Source organism: Cherax quadricarinatus, chromosome 42 (assembly GCF_038502225.1).
Source record: "Cherax quadricarinatus isolate ZL_2023a chromosome 42, ASM3850222v1, whole genome shotgun sequence".
NCBI lineage: Eukaryota > Metazoa > Arthropoda > Malacostraca > Decapoda > Parastacidae > Cherax > Cherax quadricarinatus.
Genome location: NC_091333.1, coordinates 25,851,354 through 25,877,729, shown reverse-complemented (window position 1 = coordinate 25,877,729; position 26,376 = coordinate 25,851,354). Strand labels below are relative to the sequence as shown.

General features: G+C 40.3%; 2 protein-coding genes across 4 annotated transcripts in view; both read right to left on the bottom strand.

Moving 5' to 3' along the window:
- The window catches only part of Tbc1d15-17 (TBC1 domain family member 15/17), a 408,033-nt gene that overhangs the window by 147,309 nt on the left and 234,348 nt on the right, over positions 1 to 26,376 (bottom strand). The window lies entirely within an intron of this gene.
- LOC138853881 (piggyBac transposable element-derived protein 3-like) lies at positions 453 to 3,972 on the bottom strand. The gene is made up of 2 exons (XM_070093437.1): positions 2,775 to 3,972; positions 453 to 2,510 (listed from the first exon to the last, which is right to left on the bottom strand). The coding sequence occupies exons 1-2, from the start codon at positions 2,778 to 2,780 to the stop codon at positions 642 to 644; spliced, it is 1,875 nt and encodes a 624-aa protein (XP_069949538.1). The 5' UTR covers positions 2,781 to 3,972; the 3' UTR covers positions 453 to 641.

Below are 26,376 nucleotides of genomic sequence, written 5' to 3'. Positions count from 1 at the left end.
GTATATATACAAGGAGGGCAGACATGGGATTAAAGAGAGGAGGAAGAAAGAAGGAAGTGGAGATAGTAGTGATAGAGGTCATGCTGGTAATGGAAGTAGTAGCAGGAAGGGTAAATAGTGGTAATGGCACAAGAAACAGACAGCAGAGTGAAGTGAGGTGGCAGTAGCAGCAGCAGCAGTGGAGGAAGTCAGAGGACAAGACAAAGGAGCACCGCAGAAGAGCTAACCCTTCAGAGGGCAAGGCAGTCTAAAGTGTGAATTTGAAAGTGATTTCCTATGAGGGGATAGAGCCACTCAATGTAAGGTCACTGAGACCATCCAAACAGAGTTGTGAAAGTAACATCTCGCGCAATTGCAGATATTCGAAGACCGAGTATATTCGGTCCTGCCCGTTTGGGGTATACCATTTTTGAATGTTGCAATGCTGCAATTGTTGTAAAAAAACGAAATAAATATTTTTTAAATTTATTATACAAGTAGACAATATAAAAAACATAAATGGAACTTGTTTCTGAACAATTTGTAACCAGTAAAAAAATAGAAATAGGAACTACTTATCAACAATGACACATTGCAATGGGATGCAACTTACAAATGAAATATTCCTGAGTTCCCTGAGAAAGAACAATCATTTCACATCACTAATTTTGCAAATGAAACTTCATGAAACAATTTCTATCCTTCTTTATGCACAGATTTACTTTACATATGGCACAGCAAAATGAGGATGTGACATGATTATTCTTTTTGCTGCAAAACTTGCATGAAAGCAGCTTACCTAGCACTGGCCAGTGACCTAGCTGTTTATCCAGCCTCACACTGTCATCTGGCCTTTCTGCACGTTGGTACTGAAATGCAGATGGGTATTCCACGTTTGACAAATCGTCATTACTGTCAACCAAAGAAGTACTGGGTGAATCTCGACTTCGTCTCATGCTGGTGCGGTTGACCTTTTGTCCTTTGGATCTTGCAGTGACAGAGATCTCAAGCCTGAATAGCTTCAGTGGTGTGCATGGCATGTTTAGTGACCTACAATCACGACAGTAAAGAAGCCATGCATTCACAACAGCAACATCCAAAACATAAGCAAAGAGCCGCATGTACCAACGCTTTGATTTCATTGGCGTTTTGTAAAGATGGACCAACATGTTACTTTTGTCGATACCTCCCATGTTTGCGTTGTAGTTCTTGATGATGCCTGGGCACTCAAAGTGGTCTTTCTTCTTTGATGCCTTGTCATATCTTTCAATAAGACCCAAAGGATAAACTCCGACATCATTTGTGACTAGAGTCACAACTTTGTTGTCCTTCCATCTTACAAGAAGGATATGATCATTGCTTTGGAAATCAAAATAGCCCCTGGCCACATTACTCTTTTGCATTTCTTTCACAGGCATCAGTTGTGGCTTACCACATCTATTATCACGTATTGTTCCAGTGTACCTGCAGTTATACTTGTCTCTCAGTACCTTGACCAAAGGTAGACTTGAAAAGAAATTATCAGCATAGACTGCTGATGTTTTTCTTTGGTCAAGAGATGCTGCAAGTACAAGAACAATCCTGGAACTCATTGGGAGTTTACTTTCTTCATTTGACAGCTTTATGTGATGGTTCTCAAAAGTTGGGTTACCTTGATACATCAGTATATCATGTATGATTCCATCTTCACTGCCACGACAGAAGAGTTTGAAACCCCACTTGTCTGGTTTGTTTTTGATGTATTGCCTTAGGTTTCCAGCTGTTTTACCCTTGAAAGCAACCATAACTTCATCAACAGACTGCTTGGGTGTAGCTGGAACTTTCAAGCAAGCTTTAGTTAGTGCATTGTAAAGAGGCCTTATTTTGTAGAATCTGTCATTATCCTTCTTTTGTGTGTTATCATTGAAATGAATGGTACGCCTCAGCAACCTAAACCTCTTTGATCCCATGACTTCTGCAACTTGAGTTATCCTACTTGCACTTCTCCAATAGTCCTCAATGGATGGCTGTACAGTGTAACCCATATGCAACAGAATACCTATAAACCTAGTCATTTCCTCAGAATCTGTTTGAAAAGTAGTATGTATGTCTTTTTGCCTGGCATACAAATTAGTTTGAAATGTAATGTTGTCTATCATGTCTTGAGTAAAAAAGTCTGTAAAATAATCATATGCACACCTAACTTCAACAGGCTTTATATGTTGATATTTAGGCAAAGGGTCATTGTGGATGTCCTCATTCTTCCATTTGGTGTCTCCTTGAGAAGCAAGATCATCTTGAAGCACTTCTTCATCAGGGTATTCCTCCATAGTAATACGTTTCTTCCTCTTGTTCAATTTTTGTTTTTTTGGTGGTGGCCCAGCTTCCTCCTCCCCATCTGTTGACACCTCTGCATCTGGTGGCAAGAATTCATCCTCACTATCCAGGAAATCCAGGTCATCTGAGTCTTGATCTGAGTCACTATCATCCCAAACACAGACAAATTTCGAGTTATCCTTGGAGGACTCACCGTAGAACAATTTCTTATTGATCTGGAAGGACAATAAAAACATTCTGTACACACCCAGACCATTACTGAATTCATATATACACTACCAAATTTTATGGAAATATTTATATACCGAAACTTGAAAACTGCACCTAAAAGGGCAGGAACGACTGTACTTGGTCCTATTTTGTTGCACTTTTTTCATTTGCATGGTGCACTCGTAATATGCTTCACAACGCCTTCATATATATATCAAAATATGGCTAAACTATTCATTTACACACTAGACACACAAATCAGTACTTACCGACATTGTATTGGGTGAAATGCTTCAGTATATAAGGAGCACTCAACCGAGAAACACGAGTTTTGGCGCCGGCAAGGTAGAAGTGTTTACATTCTGCTCTCTCGACCAATGGGAATCGGGCAGCCGCCATCACCGCTCAGCTGGGGCGACTCAGGGAAGGTCTGTGATTGGTCAGAAATAGAGAACGGGAACCTAGATGCGCTGGGGGAGTCGGAGGACGTGCGCACAAAACCACGTTATGAGGACCGACTACACTCGGTCCACAAGGATGGAACCAAAAACAAAGGGGCAAAAAAAACTGAAGGACAGAACACACCTAGGTAGAAGAAAGGAAAGGCAAAGAAAATATAGGAAAGAAGAGGTAAAAAGAGAAGGAGATAAAGTTTAGGTCAAATCACGAGTGTTCTGAAGTTTGGAGCATATGACAATGTAATGGGAAAGGAAGGCATCTACAGGGACAAAGCCAGGACTAAGAATCATATTAGGGATGCATCAGATGTGAAAATTTAGATATTGCGGATATGTATTCGGATGTCTTGCTTACTTATTTTGCAGATGCGGATACAACTGTGGATATCTGCTTACAGTACAATTCAGATGCAGATGTGGATGTCACATCTTGACATCCTCCCGGATTCGGATTTTGCAGGATAGTCATAGAGCACCATTATTTTTTTTTACAGTATGACAAATACTCTTGTGAGTGAGGGACTGAACACATCGATTCCAGGCTGAGGGACTGATTACCTCAAACTCCTCTCCTTATGCCTTCATGCTCTGTATTGGACTGACGAAACCACTGTGTGGCGATACATTTCTTCAATAAAGATTCCCATGTGTTGCATAAGTGTCTCCATTCTTCAAGCTGTCAGTTTCCAAACCATTTATCACATGAACCATACCCCCGGCCGGGATTGAACCCGCGGTCATAGAGTCTCAAAAAGTCATTTATCACATGCTTATTTGTATTTAATGCCATTTCAACAATTTCACCATCACTCAAGGACTGCACAATAGGTGGAGTTATAAGAAAGAAAGAACATAAGAATGGAGGAACACTGCAGAAGGCCTACTGGCCAATGCAAGGCAGGTCGTTATCAAAACAACCTCTACCTAAAGCTACCCAGTTAACTTCCATACCCAATGACACAAATCGAACCCAGCCCCTCCTGCTTATGTATTTATCCAATCTCTTCTTAAAGCTATCCAAGGTCCTAGCCTGGATCACCCTACTGGAAAGTTTGTTCCACGCATCTACAACTCTGTTAGAAAACCAGTACTTACCTATGTCCTTTCTAAATCTAAATTTATCCAACTTAAATCCATTATTTCTGGTTCTTACCTGGTTTGACACACTCAGTACTTTATTAATATCTCCTTTGTTTATGCCCGTCATCCACTCATACACTTCAATGATATCTCCCCTCATTCTACATCTCTCCAGAGAGTGGAGATTTAAGGCTTTAAGTCTATCTTCATACGGGAGATTCCTTACACAGTAAATCATTTTAGTCATTCTTCTCTGTATGTTCTCTAATGAGTCTATATCCATCCTGTAGTATGGGGACCAAAACTGAGCAGCATAATCTAAATGAGGTCTCATTAGTGCTGTATAGAGCTGTAAAATAACTTTTGGACTTCTGTTACTTATACTTCTTGAGATAAATCCAAGTAATCTGTTAGCTTTGCTGTGCACAATAAGGCACTGCTGTCTTGGCTTTAGATTTCTGCTTACCATGACTCCCAAGTCTTTTTCACATTCTGTATGATCAAGCTCTACTTCACCTAGATTATAGCTTTGAGGGTTATTTTCATTACCAAGGACTAGTACCTTACACTTATCCACATTGAACTTCATCTGCCATTTTTAAGACCAAGACATTAATTTGTCCAAATCCTCCTGGAGTTCATTGCTATCCTCCTCAGAATGAATTATATGGCCTATCTTTGTATCATCAGCAAATTTACTCATGTCACTCATAATCCCTTCATCAAGGTCATTAATGTAAATTATGAACAAGAGAGGGCCTAAAACTGAACCTTGTGGAATGCCACTAGTGACTAATCCCCATTCAGATTTCACCCCATTAATGGTAACTCTCTGCTTTCTATTGGTAAGCCATGCCCCTATCCATGCCAGAAGTTTACCTCCTATACCATGAGCTGCCACTTTTCTTAAGAGTCTCTTGTGAGGTACTCTATCGAAGGCTTTACTAAAATCCAAATAGTGTAAACAATATCATACTGTTTATCACTGTCAACTGCCTCAAATGTTCTATTGAAGAACGTCAGTAAATTTGTCAGGCAGGAACGACCTCTCGTGAATCCATGCTGAGATTCATTTATCAAGTTATGCTCTTCAAGGTGACTTCTAATAATCTTTCTTTCTTTCAACACACCGGCCGTATCCCACCGAGGCGGGGTGGCCCAAAAGGAAAAACGAAAGTTTCTCCTTTTACATTTAGTAATGTATACAGGAGAAGGGGTTACTAGCCCCTTGCTCCCGGCATTTTAGTCACCTCTTACGACATGCTTGGCTTACGGAGGAAGAATTCTGTTCCACTTCCCCATGGAGATAAGAGGAAATAAACAAAAACAAACACTAGAAAGAAAATAGAAGAAAACCCAGAGGGGTATGTAAGTATATATATGCTTGTACATGTATGTGTAGTGTGACCTAAGTGTAAGTAGAAGTAGCAAAACGTACCTGAAATCTTGCATGTTTATGAGACAGAAAAAAGGACACCAACAATCCTACCATCATGTAAAACAATTACAGGCTTCCGTTTTACACTCACTTGGCAGGACGGTAGTACCTCCCTGGGCAGTTGCTGTCTACCAACCTACTACCTAGGACTTCTAATAATGTCAGCTATAATTGATTCTAATAACTTGCCCACTATAGATGTCAGGCTTATTGGACGGTAATTTGAAGGAATGGACTTATCCCCTGATTTGAATATAGGAACCACATTAGCCATCTTCCACAACTCTGGCACAACACCAGTAAGGATGGACGCATTAAACACACTCGTTAATGGCTGACTAAGCTCTATCTTGCATTCCTTAAGTAACCTGGAAAACAGCTCATCGGGTCCCGGGGACTTACTTTGCTTCAGTTTGTCTATCTGTTTAATAACCATGTCCCTCGTGACAGTAATATTAGTTAATTTAAGTTCATCAGGAACTAAATAATTGCTAATTACTGGAATCTTATTTACATCTTCCTGTGTAAAAACTGACGAAAAATAGTCATTAATTAAGGAACACATTTCCAGTTCATTATCTGTCCATTCCCAATTTTCAGAGGTCCTACTTTTTCCTTCACCTTCATCCTATACACTTGAAAGAACCCCTTTGGATTAGTCTTTGATTCATTAGCAACTCTAATTTCATTGTCACGTTTAGCCTTTCTAATCCCCTTTTTTACTTCTCTTTTAGGCTGAACATATTTGTCAGTAAGGTTAACCTCTCCTCTTCTGATGCGCCTATAAATTCCCCTTTTCTCCCCTAATAGATGCTTTAGCCTCCTGTTGACCCATTTGGGATCATTATTATTAGACATAATTTCTCTCTGGGGAATGTATATACTCTGAGCACGGTGTACATTATTAAGAAAAAAATCATAAAAGCAGATCCCTTCATAATCATAAGTATGATCATCGTCAATAAATCATTAGCTAGATAACCCCAATCAAGATTAGACAGGTGTTCCCTAAGTCCATTATAATTGGCAGAAAGAAAATCAGGTATTTTTACTGTATTATCATTATTCTTGTATTCCCAGTTAATGCTAAAATTGATGGATTTGTGATCACTTGCGCCAAGCTCTTCAGTGATCTCCAGATTATTTACGAGTGTTTCCTTATTTGACAAGACTAGGTCTAGCAAATTATTACCCCTGGTAGGCTCTGTTACACACTGCTTCAGAAAACAGTCCTGAACTGTTTCCATAAAGTCACTGGACTCTAGATTACCGGTCAAAGAATGCCAGTCAATTTGACTAAAGTTTAAGTCCCCTACTATCACTATGTTATTGTGTCTAGAAGCCCTAACAATTTCGTCTCAAAGAAGTCTCCCTCTATCGTGATCCAAGCCAGGAGGTCGGTATATTACACCTAGAATTAGTTTTTCTTGACCTTCTACAAACTCTACCCAAACAGATTCTGTTACTGTTCTATCTACATTTATACCTGTTTCTATGCAACAATTAATATTTTCTCGAACATATAATGCAACTCCTCCCCCCTTCCCATTACATCTATCCACATGGAACAACTTAAACCCTTGAATATTACACTCAGCAATCATATCCCGACTCTTTAAATAATACCACGTTTCAGTTAATGCAATGACATCAAAGTTCCCAGCACATGCTACCAAACGTAGTTCATTAATCTTATTTCTTGCACTTCGACTGTTAGCATAAAATACATTCATATGTTTTTTCTTCTGCACATTTTTCCTATTCATCTTTGTTTTTGCACAATTTCTGAAATTATCATTACCCAGAGTTACTCCATGACAGTTACTATTAAGATTCTTAATATCAGAGCATAAGTCAATATATCCATACTCATTATTTATCATTTCTAAACCCATACCTCTAACTAATCCTAGTTTAAAGCCCTAACAACCCCCTCAACTGAGCTAGCAAGAAGACCCACACCTGCCCTGGATAAGTGAACCCCATCCCTGGCATACATGTCATTTTGGCCACAGAAGTTGTCCCAGTTGTCAATGAATGGTATTGCATTATCCTTACAGTGCTTATCCAGCCAACAATTAATACCAATTGCTCTGGACAACCATTCATTTCCAACACCCCTTCTTGGCAAAATGCCACATATAACAGGGCACCCACCCCCTTCTTCCTAATTATGTCTATAGCTGTCTTGAACCTTCTAACTAAATCCTCACTTCTACACTTGCCTACATCATTGCCTCCAGCACTGAGGCAGACAATAGAATTTATCCCATTACCATCATGATGTTGTCAAGCCGGCTAAAAATATCCTCCATCCCAGCCCCAGGAAAGCAAACCCTCTGTCTCCTACTCCTGTTCTTCAAGCAGAAAGCCCTATCCATGTATCTAACCTGGCTATCCCCAACAACAACAATGAGATGACTGACATCCCTACAACTACTACAACTAACCCATCCCTTTGGGTAGGACCTACTTCCACTGGGGATTCCCGTATGTTGCATAAGTGTCTCCATTCTTCAAGCTGTCAGTTTCCAAACTATTTATCACATGCTTATTTGTATTTAACACCATTTCAACAATTTCACCATCACTCAAGGACTGCAGAACAGGTGGAGTTATGTAGAGATGACTGATGCCCCTACAACTACTACAACTAATCCATCCCTTTGGGTTAGGACCTATTTCCACTGGGGAATCCCGCCTACCAGTGACTATGCCCTCGTCTGCTACACGTCCCTATCCACTGACGCCTATATAACTGCCAGTCTCCTTGCCTTTGTTCCAGATTCTCCTCCACTGTCTTCTAATTATGTCCTAGAATCTGTATTGATAAAGCCACTGGATGGCGAAACGTCTACAATAAAAATATCCAGATGTTGCACATGTGTCTCAACTTTTATGACTGACACTCCACGGTGAAAATAAATGGTATGAAATACCGACACAATGGAAATATAAACACATATGCAGTATAACGTGATCCTTTATTGACAACGAGATCAGATCTGTTTGTGACTTGAAAAAGCCCACTGTGTGGGCGAAACGTTGTCAATAAAGGATCACATTATACTGCATATGTGTTTATATTTCCATTAACACTCCACACAAAAGGAAAAAGGAACACTGCAGCAAGCCTTCTGGCCCATGCAAGGCGGGTCCAATTCTCCCACCTTGGGTAATTTCAAATTTAGGATGGAGAAATACATGAGTTTGGTTGGATTTGAGTGAGACTTACAGGTGAGTAAATAGAATTATCAAAGCTTAGTATGATCGAGGTTAGAACCTTGAGTAGCTTTAAAGAGAGATTGGATAAATATATGAGTGGGAGGGGACGAGTTTGATTGGTGTCGTGAGTGCGGGAATGAATTCTTGAGTAGCTTTGGGTAGTGGTGGTTTTGATAAGGACCTGCCTTGTTCTTCTTATTGCTTGGGTAGCATTTATTCTATTAGTGGGTTGGATTTGCGAAGGACCTGCCTAGTATGTGCCAACAGATCTACTGCAGTGTTCCTTCTTTCTTATGTTCTTAGTCAGGTCAGGTCACATTTATTTAAGAACATAAGAAAGAAGGAACACTGAAACAGGTCTGTTGGCCAATACTAGGCACGTCCTTCACAATCCATCCCACTAACAGAATATTTGTCCAACCCAATTTTCAATGCTACCCAAGCAATAAGCTTCGCTAATTCTATTTACTTATGAGCAAGTCCCACTCAAATCCAATGCCTCTCACTCATGTGTTTATCCAACCTAATATGTTTAACCCTTTCAGGGTTTCGGCCGTATTAGTACGGCTTACGCACCAGGGTTTTTGACGTACTAGTACGCCTAAGTTCTAGCGCCCTCAAATCTAGTGAGAGAAAGCTGGTAGGCCTACATATGAAAGAATGGGTCTATGTGGTCAGTGTGCGCGGTATAAAAAAAATCCTGCAGCACAGAGTGCGTAATGAGGAAAAAAAAAACTTTGACAGTGTTTTTGGATTAAAACAGCGACTTTGCACTGTATTTTCGTATGGTATTTATTGTTGTATTCTAGTTTTCCTGGTCTCATTTTATAGAATGGAAGACATATTACAGAAATTGAGATGATTTTGACTGGTTTTACAAAGAAAAGTACCTTGAAATTGAGCTCAAAGTAGCAGAAATGTTCGATTTTTACCAAAGTTCAAAAGTAAAGAAATCATGCTATGCGTCCAATACACATCAACTGGTGAGTCTAATATTCTTTCAAAAATGCGCAAAAGAATGTAAGGAGGCGCATGGGGACGTGACTAATGAACAGAGGAAATGTTTTTTAGTGCCAGGAATGTCTTTCTTATTTATTCTGGACCCTATTCGGAAATTGGCATCTTTTGAAATTTGTGTGAAATTGGCAAAATTGCTAAATTCTGACCACTGTATTGGATAGTTGAAATTGGTAAATGGGTGGTTTCTTGTACTCATTCGATAGAAAAAATGGAATTCTAGCGAAATAGTTATGATTTTTGTCAACAAGTACACTGGAATTGGCCGAAAATAGGGCTCAAAGTGGGCAAAATCGCCGATGTGTAAACATCGTCGAGACCGCTTACTTCGCGAGAGCATAATTCCGTAAGTTTTCCATCAAATTTCATACTTTTGGTGTCATTATGATCGGGAAAAGATTCTCCATCTTTTCATGAGAAAAAATAATTTTTTTTTTTTAAATTTGGCCGACCCTGAGAACAAGTCTCTGAGATGGCCTGTCGACCCTGAAAGGGTTAAAAACGTTATTTACATCCCCTATATTAATTCTTGTTTTTCATTCATACACCTCCACAGTGTGAGTGACTGTGTGCGTGTCTCACACACACAGTGGGGCTTACACATGGGTAGTTTCAAATTTAGGCTGGATAAATACAAACCACAATAATGGATTCAAATTAGATAAGTTTAGATTTAGAAAGGATACAGGAAAGTATTGGTTTAGTAATAGGGTGGTTGATGAGTGGAACGGTCTACCTAGTAGGGTTATCGAAGCTAAAACCTTGGGTAGTTTCAAATTTAGGTTGGATAAGTACATGAGGGAGAGGAGTTGGATTTGAGCACGACTTGCAAGTGAGTAAATGGAATTTTCAAGGCTTATTGCTTAGGTAGCGTTTATTCTGTTGGTGGGTTGGATTTGTGAAGAACCTGCCAAGTATGGGATAACAGACCTACTGTTGGGAAATAAACATGAAAGCTCTGTAATTTAGGTTATAATATCTGCCACATCCTCTTTGATAAATTATACACATGTGCAACTCTTGGGTGGTGTTACATTTGTCTAATGTGAAAGTAGGTCATGCCCAAGGGTTAGGCAAGCGAAGAATTCCCAAGTATTAAGATCCCAAGAAGTTGCAGTGTCTGACAGGTTTGATGATGTATTCTATTCAAGATTGATGGTCTGACCACATCGACTCAAGGTTGAGGGACTGATTACCTCATTCTCCTCCTGTTCTTCAAGATTCTCCTTTGTATGGACTGATGAAGCCACTGTGTGGCAAAACGTTTCCTCAATAAAGATACCCAAGAGTTGCACGTGTCTGATTTATCAACGTGTCGGTTCTATGAACCATTCATCTACATCCTCTTTATTTGGCGCGGATGCAAATGCGGATATATATTTAATCGTGACTGCGTATGTGGACGTTGATGTGGATGTCTCATTTAGAAAAAATATGGATGCGGATGTAGAAATTGTGCGAATGTTCCGTGGATGCGGATACGGATATCCGATACATCTCTAATTCATATTAGGGAAGTTGTGCCTAAGTGATGCTTCAACAAGACCGTATCTGTGAGGCTAGAAGAATGGTAGACAGTTTTAGCAGAGGACCAGTCAATAGGATGTCTGTGATCTCTAACATGAGAGAAAAGAGCATTATTGGTGTTAAGAGGACAAAAGGAACAGGAAATAGAGTAGACTCCAGAAGCATCAATAGCAGGAGGAAAGGTACGAACTAGATAACTGCAAAGGGTGTTAGTTCGGCAAAAAGTAAGTTTGATGTCTAAGAAACAGAGAGAGTTGATAAGGTTACAGAGACTGGAAATACAGGGAAGGAAAAGAACAGGAGATTTCATAGGAGTAGAGAATCTGGGAGAAGAGAAAGCCCATTTAGCATGTGAGAAGGCAGAGTTTATGAAATCAGAAGGGTAGCCAAGATGAGAGAATGAACTGTGAGGAATGACAATTTCTGAGTTGAACTGAGGGTAACAAATGAGAAGGGCATGGAGAAAGAGAGAAATAAGAACACTTTTCTTGACAGAGCATGGTAAGAAGTAGTGAATGTACATGCCACTGTGCTTTGACTTGTGATAAACTGAAAAAGAAAAGCCCATAACTGAGTGGTGGACATGCACATCAAGGAAAGGAGCAAAGAGTTAGATTCCCATTCAGTTTTGAATTTGATGGAAGCAGCAAGATTGTTAAAGGCATTGAGAAATAGTTGGAACAGACTAGAGTCATGTGGTCAAAGAGCAAGGATGTCATCTACATAGCTGAGCCATTGTGCATGTATGTGTGACTAGTTAATGGTCCAAGTTGGACCTGAATGGCATCATAAGTTTCTTTTTCATGTGTGCAGGTTATTTATGTATTGTTCCAGTCACGGTATTGTACTTTTTTATTCTTACAATACAGGTCGGCCATCACTGATCTGGCAATCACTAATCCAGTTCCATGACTAATATGGCACTAATGTCGGCTAGCATAATTTCAAATTTCCTGGGTTGCTCACCAATGTGCTGCTACTTGCTGCATAAACACTGTTGGTGTCACTCGCAAACACAGGCTAGCCATTCCAATTTATTTTTCTCCATTTTTTTGTTATAACCTGCTCACTTTAACCACAGCCATGATTCCAATGAATAAAGGAAATGTTTCTCATTGTGTAAAGCACAAACACCATACATTGTTCATAAAAGATAGGGTTGAACTTCTGAAAAAACTCGACAGCAGTGTGTCTGTGAGAAGTTGTGTGAATTATACAGCATTGGATCTTCCACAGTTTATGACATAAAGAAACAAAGAAAACTTACTCGGTTTCTTTGCTAACAGCGATTCAAAGAAACAGATGTATAAAAGGAAAACAATGAAGGAAGGAAAAAGTTCAGAACTAGATCAGGTTCTGATGAAGCGGTTTAGGCTAAATGTAAGCGAAGGTGTTGAGGTGTAAACTTCAGCTCTTCACTTTGGAAGTGGCAGTGATGAACTTTCTTGTGCAAGTCAAATTGGTTAACTTTATTAACCCTTTCACTGTCGGTTCCATTGTATCACGGCTTTGAAGCCACTGTTGGTCCCGTAGAATGACACCATGAGCTCACTCATTCAGATAAGCTGTGGCTGGTAAATATGGGCCCAAATATGAGAGAATACATCTCTGTGGTAAGTGTGCATTACATTAAAAAAATTCTGCAGCATGCAGTGCATAATGAGAAAAAACTGTGACAGTGTTTTTGGTGTAAAACAGCGACTTTGTGGTGTATTTTCATATGATTTTTGTGGTTGTATTCTCATATTTTGGTCTCATTTGACAGACTGGAAAATATATTACAAAAAATAGGGATGATTCTGATTGGCTTCAGGATGGAGAGTACCTTGAAACTGAGCTCAAAGTAGTGGAACTGTTTAATTTTTACTGATGTTCAAGAGTAAACAAATAACATCACATGTCCAATATGTGTCCAACTGGCCAGTCTCACAGGCGGTCACGAATGGGTTGACATTATTTATGCAATTATTACAATAATGAAGTAGTCTGCATAGCAGCAAATCTTCAATATTTTTTTGTGAAAAATTCAGAATGGAAAGCAAGCATAATATAAAAGGGGCCTCAAGAAGTGATGAATGAACAGAGAAAATGTTATTTTAGTGCCAGGAGTGTCTGCACTGTTTATTCCTTTTTTGAAATTGGCATCTCTTGAAATCTGTGTGAAATTGACCAAATTACCAACTTCTGATCACTTAACTGGGTAGTTGAAATAGGTAAATGGGCGGTATTTTGTACTTAATTGAATACAAGGAATACTAGTGAAATAGCTATGAATCTGGTCGATTGGAACAATGGAATTGGCCAAAAAGAGGACAGAAAGTGGGCGAAAAATTGCCGATACGTAAATATAGCTGAGACTGCTAACTTTGCACAACCCTAGTTCTGTAAATTTTCCATCAAATTTCATACTTTTGGCTTCATAACCTTCAAAAAAAAAAAAAAGATTCTCTATAATTTCATAATTTTTTTTTTTTTTTTTTTGGGGGGGGGGGGGGGGTTCCTCGACACTGGGAGCAAGTTTGCGAGCAGAGGTCACAACCTGTACTGATTTACGTGGTATTTTAAAGGTAGTGAAATCTGTAGGGTAAGGAAGGTGAGGTAGGGGTCATCCTTGAAAAGGTTGGAAGGAGGGGGTAAAGGAGGTTTCGTGGGAGAGCGACTTGGACTTCCAGCAAGCATGCATAAGCTTGTTAGATACGAGTGAATGGAGATGAATGGTTTTGGGGACCTGACGAGCTGTTGGAGTGTGAGCAGGGTAATAATTTGTGAGGGGATTCAGGGAAAACGGTTAGCCAGACTTGAGTCCTGGAAATGGGATAAACAATGCCTGCACTTTAACCCTTTCAGGGTCCGTCCCGTAGATCTACGGCTTTACGTTCAGGGTCTAAACCGTAGATCTACGCCATGAGCTCAGCTCACTATAATAAACTGTGAGTGGTAAAGTTGGGCCTAGATATGGGAGAATACATCTATGTGGTATGTGTGCACCACATAAAACAAACCCTGCAGCACACTGTGCATAATGAGAGAAAAAAACCGAGACCGTGATTTTCGATTAAAACAGTGACTTTGCAGTGTTTTTTTGTATGTTTTTTATAGTTGTATTTGCGATTTCTTGGTCTCATTTGATAGAATCGAAGACATATTACAGAAATAGAAATGATTTTGATTGGTTTTAGCACTGGAAATGGCTTGAAACTGAGCTCAAAGTAGCGGAAATGTTAAATTTTTGCCGATATTCAAGTGTAAACAAACGACCTCACACGTCGAATACACGCCAGGTGGTGGGTCTAATATACATTCACAAATGTGGTGATGATATTTATACAATTATTACAATATTGCATAACAGTAAATCTTCTATTTTTTGGTGTGAATAAAAATTCATTATGTGAATAAAAAATAAAAATGGAATTTATTTGTAAAGCCTCAAAATGTAACTAATGAACAGAAGAAATGTTAGTTTAGTGCCAGGAATACCTACATTGTTTATTCTGGACCCTATTTTGAAATTGGAATATTTTGAACTTTGTGTTAAATTGGCCAAATTACCAATTTCCGATCACTTTATTTTGTAGTTGAAACAGTTGACTTGGCGATTTCTTATGCTCAATCGATAGAATAGAAGTAATGCTAGTGAAATAGCTAAGAATTTGGTCGACTGGAATAATGTAATTGGCCCAAAATGGGAGTCAAAGTCGGCATAATCGCCGATTCGTAAATATCGCTGGCACATCAAAATTCGCAAGAGCATAATTTCATCAATTTTCCATCAAATTTCGTACTTTTTGTTTTATTACCTTCACAAAGAGATTCTCTACCATTTCATAAGAAAAAATAACAAATTTTTTTTTGAAAATTCTTGGACACTGGGGCACCACTTCAGATTTTGGCCTTGGACCCTGAAAGGATTAAAGGAGGGGTTTGGGATATTGGCAGTTTAGAGGGACATCTAAACTGTCACATCTGAGCACCTTTGCAATGACAGTGATTATGTATGAGTGATGGTAATTTCTGAATGATGATGAAAGTTTTTTCTTTCTTTTTGAGTCACCCTGCCTTGGTGGGAAATGGATATAAATGTGGACATAATTTATACCCAAAATATATACAGAATATTTTTTCAATACAGTGGACCCCCGGTTAACGATATTTTTTCATTCCAGAAGTATGTTTAGGTGCCAGTACTGACCGAATTTGTTCCCATAAGGAATACTGTGAAGTAGATTAGTCCATTTCAGACCCCCAAACATACACGTACAAACGCACTTACATAAATACACTTACATAATTGGTCGCATTGGGAGGTGATCGTTAAGCGGGGGGTCCACTGTATTAAGGTGAGTTTGTGAGTAATCATCCACATGTTAATGACTTTAAGCTCATTATTCACTACAGTGTGTATTGACAAGGGATCTGAACCTGATAATAAAAAGGGGATAACAACCTCCCTTGCTTCTGGCACCAGTCACCTACAGAACTGCAAACATGACTTACAAAACATTTCTAAAGACATAATTACTCCCCCACTCAAGGCTCTTCATGCACCTGCTACCGCTGTCAGATAAAATTTGAATAGACTGATGCAGTGGTTAGAGAAGTGGCAGATACAGTTTAATATAGACAAATGCAAAGTTCTAAATGTTGGACAGGAAAATAACCATGCCACATATAAACTAAATAATGTAGATCTTAATATTATGGACTGCAAAAAAGATTTAGGAGTTCTGGTTAGCAGTAATCTGAAACCAAGACAACAGTGCATAAGTGTTCGCAATAAAGCTAACAGAATTCTTAGCTTCATATCAAGAAGCATAAATAATAGGAGTCCTCAGCTTGTTCTTCAACTCTATATATCCTTGGTTAGGCCTCATTTAGATTATGCTGCTCAGTTCTGGTCACCGTATTACAGAATGGATATAAATGCTCTGGAAAACGCACAAAGGAGGATGACAAAGTTGACCCCACGTATCAGAAATCTTCCCTATGAGGATAGACCGAGGGCCCTGAATCTGCACTCTCTAGAAAGGCACAGAATTAGGGGGGGTATGATTGAGGTGTATAAATGGAAGACAGGAATAAATAAAGGGGATGTAAATAGCGTGCTGAAAATATCTAGCCTAGACAGGACTCGCAGCAATGGTTGGAAAAATTCAGATTCAGGAAGGATATAGGAAAGCACTGGTTTGGTAATAGAGTTGTGGATGAGTGGAATAAACTCCTGAGTACAGTTATAGAGGCTAAAACATTAGCCTCTATCTATTTATCTAACAAAGGTTAGATAAATACATGACTGGGTGTGGGTAGGTGTGAGTTGGACCTGATTAGCTTGTGCTACTAGGTCAGATGCCGTGCTCCTTCCTTAAGTGAATGTGACCTGACCTGACTAGGTTGGGTGCATTGGCTTAAGCCGGTAGGAGACTTGGACCTGCCTCGCATGGGCCAGTAGGCCTGTTGCCGTGTTCCTTTTTTCTTATGTTCTTATAACATAGTACAGGTCCTCCATCACACATCCGGCATCATTGGGACCTGTAGTGTGCCGGATTACTGAGTTTGCCAAATTACAGAGTGGTTAGGTTAGAATACACTTAATAAAATTAACCAACTTGACTTACACAGTTCAATGAACATTGGCAAAAATTGAACATTTCCGCTACTTTGAGCTCAATTTCAAGGACTTTTCGTTATGAAAGCAATCAAAATCATGTCTATTTCTGTAATATATCTTCCATTCTATCAAATGAGTCCAAAAAATGAGAATACAACCATAAAAGCCATACGAATATACTATGCAGCAAAGAGGAGGCTAATGGTTTAGAAGCGAACTCCCTTATTTATCGTCTGTCTTTTTTATTTCTGTTGTACGTTAAGAAGCATCTTTCCATCATACATTGCCCAAGTTTCAATGAGATAGCCCAACAAACAACCAAGAAAACAAAATATTTACCAAAAATCATATATGGCAAGCCCAAGCCAGGTGCTGGAAATAAGTCACTGTCTGACTTTTCTGGGTTATCCTGGGTTCTCTATATATACACTGCTATGTATAATAATCTATGTAACTGTATTTGTGTATACCTGAATAAACTTATTTACTTCCAGTCTGTCAACTGAGTACAAGAAACTGCCCATTCACTTATTTCAGCTACCCAATAAAGTGGTCAGAAATTGGCAATTTGGCCGATTTCACACAAATTTCAACAGATGCCAATTTCAAAATAGGGTCCAGAATAAACAATGCAGACATTCCTGGCACTAAAATAACATTTTCTCTGTTCATTAGTCACAGCTACAGGCCCCTCTTATAGTATTACTCTTGCTTACCATTTGGAATTTTTATTCACAAAAAAAAAATAGAAGATTTACTGTTATGCAGACTACTGCATTATTGTAATAATTGTATAAATAATGTCAAACCATTCTTGACTCTGTATTGGAATTTAGATTGGCAGGCGGACAGGTATTGGACGGTGACGTCATTTGTTTACTCTTGAGCTTCGCTAAAGAATAGAACATTTTCGCTACTGTGAGCGCAATTTCAAGGTACTTTTCGTCATGAAAGCAATCAAAATCATATCTATTTCTGTAATATATCTTTCATTCTATGAAATGAGACCGAAGAAATGAGAATATAACCATAACAACCATACAAAAATATACCGCTAAGCGGCCGCTAATGGCTGAGAAGTAAACTCCGCTATTTATGGTCTGATTTCTTTCATTTTAGGTGTACGTGAGGAAGTATCTTTCCATCATACAGTGCCCAAGTTTGAATAAGATAACCCAACAAACAACTGAGAAAATAATAATACAGTGGACCCCCGCATACCGCACGCATCGCATACCGTACAATCCGCATACCACTCGCTTTTTCCGCAAAAATTTTGCCTCGCATACCGCCCAAAAACCCGCTCACCGCTCTTCGTCCGAGACGCGTCCAATGTGCGGCCTGAGCCATGCTTACATGTTCTGCCGGTGGCATTGTTTACCAGCCAGCCTCCGCGGTAACATCCAAGCATACAATCGGAACATTTCGTATTATTACAGTGTTTTTGGTGATTTTTTTCTAGAAAATAAGTGACCATGGGCCCCAAGAAAGCTTCTAGTGCCAACCTTACAGCAATAAGGGTGAGAATTACTATAGAGATGAAGAAAAAGATCATTGATAAGTATGAAAGTGGAGTGCGTGTCTCCGAGCTGGCCAGGTTGTACAGTGGACCCCCGGTTAACGATTTTAATCCGTGCAAGAGGGGTAATTGTTATGCGAAATAATCGTTATGTGAATGAATTTTCCCCATAAGAAATAATGGAAATAAAATTAATCCGTGCAAGACACCCAAAAGTATGAAAAAAAATTTTTTTTTACCACATGAAATATTAATTTTAATACACACAAACTGAAAAAGGCATGCACACTTACATGACACTTACTTTTATTGAAGATCTGGTGATGATTGATGGGATGGGAGGAGGGGAGAGCATTATCTTCTTACTGTTTAGAAAGGGAATCCCCTTCCATTAGGACTTGAGGTAGTAAGTCCTTTTCTGGGGTTACTTCCCTTCTTTTTTTAATGCCACTAGGGCCAGCTTCAGAGTCACTGGACTTCTTTCGCACAAGATATCTGTCCATAGTGGCCTGTACCTCTCGTTCCTTTATGACTTGCCTAAAGTGTTTCACAACATTGTCAGTGTAATAATCACCAGCACGGCTTGCAATAGCTGTGTGAGGGTGATTTTCATCCATGAAGGTTTGCACTTCAAGCCACTTTGCACAGATTTCCTTTATCTTTGTAGTAGGCAACTTCTTCAATTTCTCTCTCCCCTCCTCCGAAGCAGTTTCCTCAGGTGTGGCCTCATGCTGATGAATATGATCTATCAGCTCATCAGTGGTTAGTTCTTCATTGTCCTCCTCCACCAACTCTTCCACATCCTCCCCACTAACCTCCAACCCCAAGGACTTTCCCAATGCCACAATGGATTCCTCAACTGGCACAGGATTCTCAGGGTTAGCCTCAAACCCTTCAAAATCCCTTTTGTCTACACATTCTGGCCACAGTTTCTTCCAAGCAGAGTTCAAGGTCCTCTTAGTCACTTCCTCCCAAGCCTTACCTATAAGGTTTACACAATTGAGGATATTAAAGTGATCTCTCCAAAACTCTCTTAGAGTCAGTTGAGTTTCTGAGGTCATTACAAAGCACCTTTCAAACAGAGCTTTTGTGTACAGTTTCTTGAAGTTGGAAATAACCTGCTGGTCCATGGGCTGCAGGAGAGGAGTGGTATTAGGAGGCAAAAACTTCACCTTAATGAAGCTCATGTCCCCATAAAGTCGCTCTGCCACGTCTGTAGGATGACCAGGGGCATTGTCTAACACCAGGAGGCACTTAAGTTCTAATTTCTTTTCAGTTAGGTAATCTTTCACATTGGGGGCAAATGCATGGTGTAACCAGTTATAGAAAAAGTCCCTAGTGACCCATGCCTTACTGTTTGATCTCCACAGCACACACAAATTATCCTTGAGGACATTCTTTTGCCTGAACGCTCTGGGAGTTTCAGAGTGATACACTAATAAAGGCTTAACTTTGCAATCACCACTAGCATTGGCACACATCAACAAAGTAAGCCTGTCTTTCATAGGTTTATGTCCTGGGAGTGCCTTTTCCTCCTGAGTAATGTAGGTCCTGCTTGGCATTTTCTTCCAGAACAGGCCTGTTTCATCACAATTAAACACTTGTTCAGGTTTCAGTCCTTCAGTTTCTATATACTCCTTGAATTCCTGCACATATTTTTCAGCTGCTTTGTGGTCCGAACTGGCAGCCTCACCATGCCTTATCACACTATGGATGCCACTACGCTTCTTAAATCTCTCAAACCAACCTTTGCTGGCCTTAAATTCACTCACATCATCACTAGTTGCAGGCATTTTTTTAATTAAATCCTCATGCAACTTCCTAGCCTTTTCACATATGATCGCTTGAGAGACGCTATCTCCTGCTAGCTGTTTTTCATTTATCCACACCAATAAGAGTCTCTCAACATCTTCCATCACTTGCGATCTTTGTTTCGAAAACACAGTTAAACCTTTGGCAACAACAGCTTCCTTGATTGTCTTTTTGGTGCCCACAATAGTAGCGATGGTTGATTGGGGTTTCTTGTACAACTTGACTAGGTCGGCAATACGCACTCCACTTTCATACTTATCAATGATCTCTTTCTTCATTTCAATGGGTATCCTTACCCTTATTGGTGTACGGTTGGCACTAGAAGCTTTCTTGGGGCCCATGGTCACTTATTTTCCAGAAACACCACCGAAAACACTGTAATAATACGAAATATTCCGAGTGTATGCTTGGATGTTAGCGCGGAGGCTGCCTGGTAAACAATGGCACGGGCGGCACATGTGAGGCTGGGTGAGGGCGCACATTGGACGCGTCTCGGACGAAAATCGGTGAGCGGGTTTTTAATCGGTATGCGCGGCAAAAATTTTGCGATTAAAGTAAGCGGTATGCGAAATAATCGCTATGTGATGCCATCGTTATGCGGGGGTCCACTGTATAATAAACCCCAATCAATCATCGCTACTATTGGTGGTACAGCTGCTGCTGCACTGTCAGCTGCTGCTGCTGTTGTACCACTGTCAGCTGCTGCTGCTGCTGCTGTAGTACCGTCTGCTGCTGCTGTAGTATCTGCTGCTGCTGTAGCATCGTCTGCTGCTGCTGTAGCATCGTCTGCTGCTGCTGTAGCATCGTCTGCTGCTGCTGTAGCATCGTCTGCTGCTGCTGTAGCATCGTCTGTTGCTGCTGTACCACCGTCAGCTGCTGCTGCTGCTGTAGCATCGTCTGCTGCTGCTGTAGTACCGTCTGCTGCTGCTGTAGCATCGTCTGCTGCTGCTGTAGCATCGTCTGCTGCTGCTGTAGCATCGTCTGTTGCTGCTGTACCACCGTCAGCTGCTGCTGCTGCTGTAGCATCGTCTGCTGCTGCTGTAGTACCGTCTGCTGCTGCTGTAGCATCGTCTGTTGCTGCTGTACCACCGTCAGCTGCTGCTGCTGCTGTAGCACCGTTGTTGGTGTGGCTTATTGAGAATACCAAGAAACAATTAACCCCAGAGGATTTGCCACCCAGGATAACCCAAAAAAGTCAGTGTCATCGAAGACTGTAACTTATTTCCATTGGGGTCCTTAAACTTGTCTCCCAGGATGCAACCCACACCAGTCGACTAACACCCAGGTGAACAGGAAAAAATGCCTGGAACTAGTGCTCATATTGGTGAATTTAAAGCCAGCAAAGGTTGGTTTGAGAGATTTAAGAATCGTAGTGGCATACACAGTGTGATAAGGCCTGTTCTGGAAGAAAATGCCAAACAGGACCTACAGTACTCAGGAGGAAAAGGCACTCCCAGGACACAGTGTCTCATCAGTCATTGCTGCATCTTCAATAAAGGTAAGTGTCATTTATTCTTCATTTAGTAGAGACGTACATGCACAATATATATTGTGCATGTACTACTCTACTATTGTGCATGTATCCTTCTCTTTGTGTGTAGGAAAATGTATATTTCATGTGGTAAAAATTTTTTTTTCATACTTTTGGGTGTCTTGCACGGATTAATTTGATTTCCATTATTTCTTATGGGGAAAATTCATTCGCATACCGAACATTTCGCATAACAATCAGCCCTCTTGCATGGATTAAAGTCGCTATGCGGGGGTCCACTGTATTATAATAATAATAATAATAATAATAATAATTTTATTTACTACACGTACATGTACAAGGTATACAGGCCTAGCTGACATCAGTGACATACTACTATATAGAAAGGCACTTGTTATGCTGAATATTTCAAGAAAATTAGGTCAGTGTCCCAGGATAACACCCACACTAGTCGACTAACACCCAGGTACCCATTTACTGATGGGTAAACATAGAAGACAGGTGTAAAGAAACATGCCTAATGTTTCTACCCTGGCTGGGAATCAAATATTTACCAAAAATCATATATGGCTAACCCAAGCCAGGTACTAAAAATAAGCCACGTTGACTTTTTTGGGGTTATCCTAGGTTCTCTACACATATGCTGCTATGTGTGATAATCTATAGAGAGAAAATAACTTTTTTGTTTCACGTTTATGGTGGAGTACGAGTGTATATCATAGTTAGCCCTGTGCTATACTCCGTTTTCTCTAATACTGTATAAGCCCCCAAAACAAGGATAGGAGAATGGTATTTGTTTACCATATCCTCTTCATAACTCTGTCGAACTGCTTGGTGTTATGCCAAATATTATTCATTCTGGATTATTTAACATGTTTTATGTTATTTATATTGTTTCTTACGTCATATTAGATCAATTGAGATAGGCAAATAAGCTGTAGTGTTGATATTAGCGTAATAATAAAGCATATTCTCCTGCTTCATGAGGCTGAGCTCATGGCAACCAACAGTAGCTTCAAAGCCACCTTATCTTTAATGGATAATGTACTGTGATGAGGGGAAAAAGGTGAGTGGTGCGTTGAGGTATATGTGGAGTGAAAAAACGTTATCTATGGAGGCAAAGAAGGGAATGTATGAAAGTATAGTAGTACCAACGCTCTTATATGGGTGTGAAGCTTGGGTGGTAAATGCAGCAGCGACGAAACGGTTGGAGGCAGTGGAGATGTCCCGTTTAAGGGCAATGTGTGGTGTAAATATTATGCAGAAAACTCGGAGTGTGGAAATTAGGAAAAGGTGTGGAGTTAATAAAAGTATTAGTCAGAGGGCAGAAGAGGGGTTGTTGAGGTGGTTTGGTCATTTAGAGAGAATGGATCAAAGTAGAATGACATGGAAAGCATATAAATCTATAGGGGAAGGAAGGCGGGGTAGGGGTCGTCCTCGAAAGGGTTGGAGAGAGGGGGTAAAGGAGGTTTTGTGGGCAAGGGGCTTGGACTTCCAGCAAGCGTGCATGAGTGTGTTAGATAGGAGTGAATGGAGACGAATGGTACTTGGGACCTGACGATCTGTTGGAGTGTGAGCAGGGTAATATTTAGTGAAGGGATTCAGGGAAACCGGTTATTTTCATATTGTCGGACTTGAGTCCTGGAAATGGGAAGTACAATGCGTGCATTTTAAAGGAGGGGTTTGGGATATTGGCAGTTTGGAGGGATATGTTGTGTATCTTTATATGTGTGTATGCTTCTAAACTGTTGTATTCTCAGCACCTCTGCAAAAACAGTGATAATGTGTGAGTGTGGTGAAAGTGTTGAATGATGATGAAAGTATTTTCTTTCTTTTTTGGGTCACCATGCCTCGGTGGGAGACAGCCGACTTGTTGGAGAAAAAAAAAAAAAAAGAAAAAGAAAAAGAAAAAAGTGCTTTACATAATGAGAAGCATTTCTTTTATTCATTGGAACCATGGCTAGGGCTAAAAGTAAGCAGGTTAAAACAATAAATGGAGAAAAAGAAATTGGAATGACTTATGCAGCAAGTAGCGCCACCAAACAGTACCAGTAGGTTGGTGTGGTGACCCTGGAAATTTGAAATTATGCTAGCCAAAATTAGTGCCGAATAACTGAAGGAACCAAATAACTGATTGCCGGATTTGTGATGGCGGACCTGTACTTATGTTCCTACTGCTGTACAGGAGGGCCCCACTTATACAGCTACTGCTGTAAAGCAAAAAATCACTGTAAAGTGAAACATAACCTGTTTTCACTTTCAAATGCATATAAAAGCCTAATAACAGGTGTACACTATAAGTTAACAATATAGCAAGGACTAAAAAATGTATATACACATTACTCACCTGAAAATATTCTTGTCTTTAGCTTATAGTGAATGGTGAATATATTCACTGTAGAAAACTCAATAAATGAAAAATGAGTATAAGTGAAAATAGCTGCATTTGTGAAACACCATAAAGCGGAGCACTGTAAAGTGAGGCCCAAAAAGGCAGATTTTTAATAATCTCAAAATTGAAAAAAAAAATGATAATGTAATTGTAAGTCAATGTGATAATGTGTGTCAGTCAAAGACTCCACATCCACATCTCTGCTAGCAGACACAGATGCCTTATTGTTTGGTTGTACCACTTGTAACTGTATGGGGGTTATAAAGGTGGAGTTAGAGTGGTTGGGGTGAGGGGGGGGTTTGGTGAGGAGTACTGAATAATGGATGGGTGGGGCAGGAGCTAGAGGCTGGTGTTGGGAGATGGAGGATGCTGGGCAGTGGAGGAGTATGGGGGTGAAGTCTGGGAACAATGAAGTGGAGTGGTGATGATTGTGCAGGTGGCTGTGTCATTGGCCTGGTTTGGGTAATGGTGTGGATGAAGGGTGACTGGGTGTGGGTGATAATGAGAGTGGTGGGTGGCTACATGACAAGGTGACTGGATGGTGTGCTGAGAGTGTGAGCTGTGGACATTGGGATGTGGGAGTGGAGCTGTGTGGTTGAAGCTGTGGGGAAGTCATGAGTGAAAGGTGTGGACAGAGGTTGTGGTTTAAGTGAGAGGTGTGGTTGTTGGTAACCTGAAGTGTGTGGTGGTGTAGATGATGGGTGACTTTGTGGGTGTGTGTACAGTTGGTGGTGGAGACAGCATCAAGGGAGGTGGGTGACAGCCATCAGGTATGTGGATGGAATGTTAGGGTCCAAAGTCAAGGTGTGGGCAACAGGTTATGGGGAAATGGTGTGGGTGAGGGTGTGGAGCTGGGCAAGGCATGTTCTTAAGGTATAAGAGGAATATGGCTGTAGGGGAATGGTGTAGGTGTGTGGATGTGGGAGAAAATTGTATAAGTGGGTTGTGTGGGTGAAGGTATGTGGCCACAGGGGTGTTGTGTGGGTGGAGGCTGCTGGCTGGGATGGTGTGGGTGAAGGTATGTGGCCATGGGAGTGTTAACATAAGAAGGAACACTGCAACATGCCTACTGGCCCATGCGAGGCAGGTCCAATTCTCCCACCAGCTTAAGCCAATGCCTTGACCTAGTGAGGTCAGACACGTCACTTATGGGAGGAGCAGTGCATCCGACCTAGTAGCACAAGCTAGTCAGGTCCAACTCACACCCATTCATGTCTTTATCCAACCAATTTTTAAAACTACACAACGTCTTAGCGTCTATGACGGTACTCGGGAGTTTGTTCCACTCATCCACAACTCTATTACCAAACCATTGCTTTCCTATATCCTTCCTGAATCTGAATTTTTCCAATTTAAAGCCAGTGCTGCAAGTCCTGTCTATGTCAGATATTTTTAGCATGCTATTTATATCCCCTTTATTAATTTCTGTTTTCCATTTATACACCCCAATCATATCCCCCCTAATTCTACACCTTTCTAGAGAGTGCAGATTCAGGGCCCTCAGTCTATCCTTATAAAAATGATTTCTGATACGTGGGATCAACTTTGTCATCCTCCTTTGTACATTTTCCAGTGCATTTATATCTGTTCTATAATACGGTGACCAAAACTGCACAGCATAATCTAAATGAGGCCTAACTGAAAATATATAGAGTTGAAGAACAATCTGAGGACTTCTATTATTTATACTTCTTAATATGAAGCCAAGGATTCTGTTAGCTTTATTGCGAACACTAATGCACTGTTGTCTTGGTTTTAGATTACTGCTAACCAGAACTCCTAAATCCTTTTCACAATCTGAAATATTAAGATCTACATTATTTAGCTTATGTGTGGCATGGTTATTTTCCTGTCCAACATTTAAAACTTTGCATTTGTCTATATTAAACTGCATCTGCCACTTCTCCAACGACTGCATCAGTCTATTCAAATCATCCTGGAGTGCTCTAATGTCCTCATTAGAATGAATTGGAAGTCCTATTTTAGTGTTACCAGCAAATTTGCTTATGTTGCAATTTATTTCCTCATCTATGTTGTTTATGTAGATTGTGAACAACAAGGGGCCCAACACTGACCCCTGTGGAACACCGCTTCTGACATGCCCCCAACCTGATTTCTCCCCATTTATGCAAACTCTCTGCTGCCTATTTGTCAACCATGCCTCTACCCAGGAAAAAATTTCTCCTCCTATTCCTCAATAGCCTCTGGTGTGGAACCCCATTCCAAGCCTTACTGAAGTCCATATACACAATATCATATTCAATATCATGATCTACCTCCTCAAATACCTTAGTGAAGAAAGT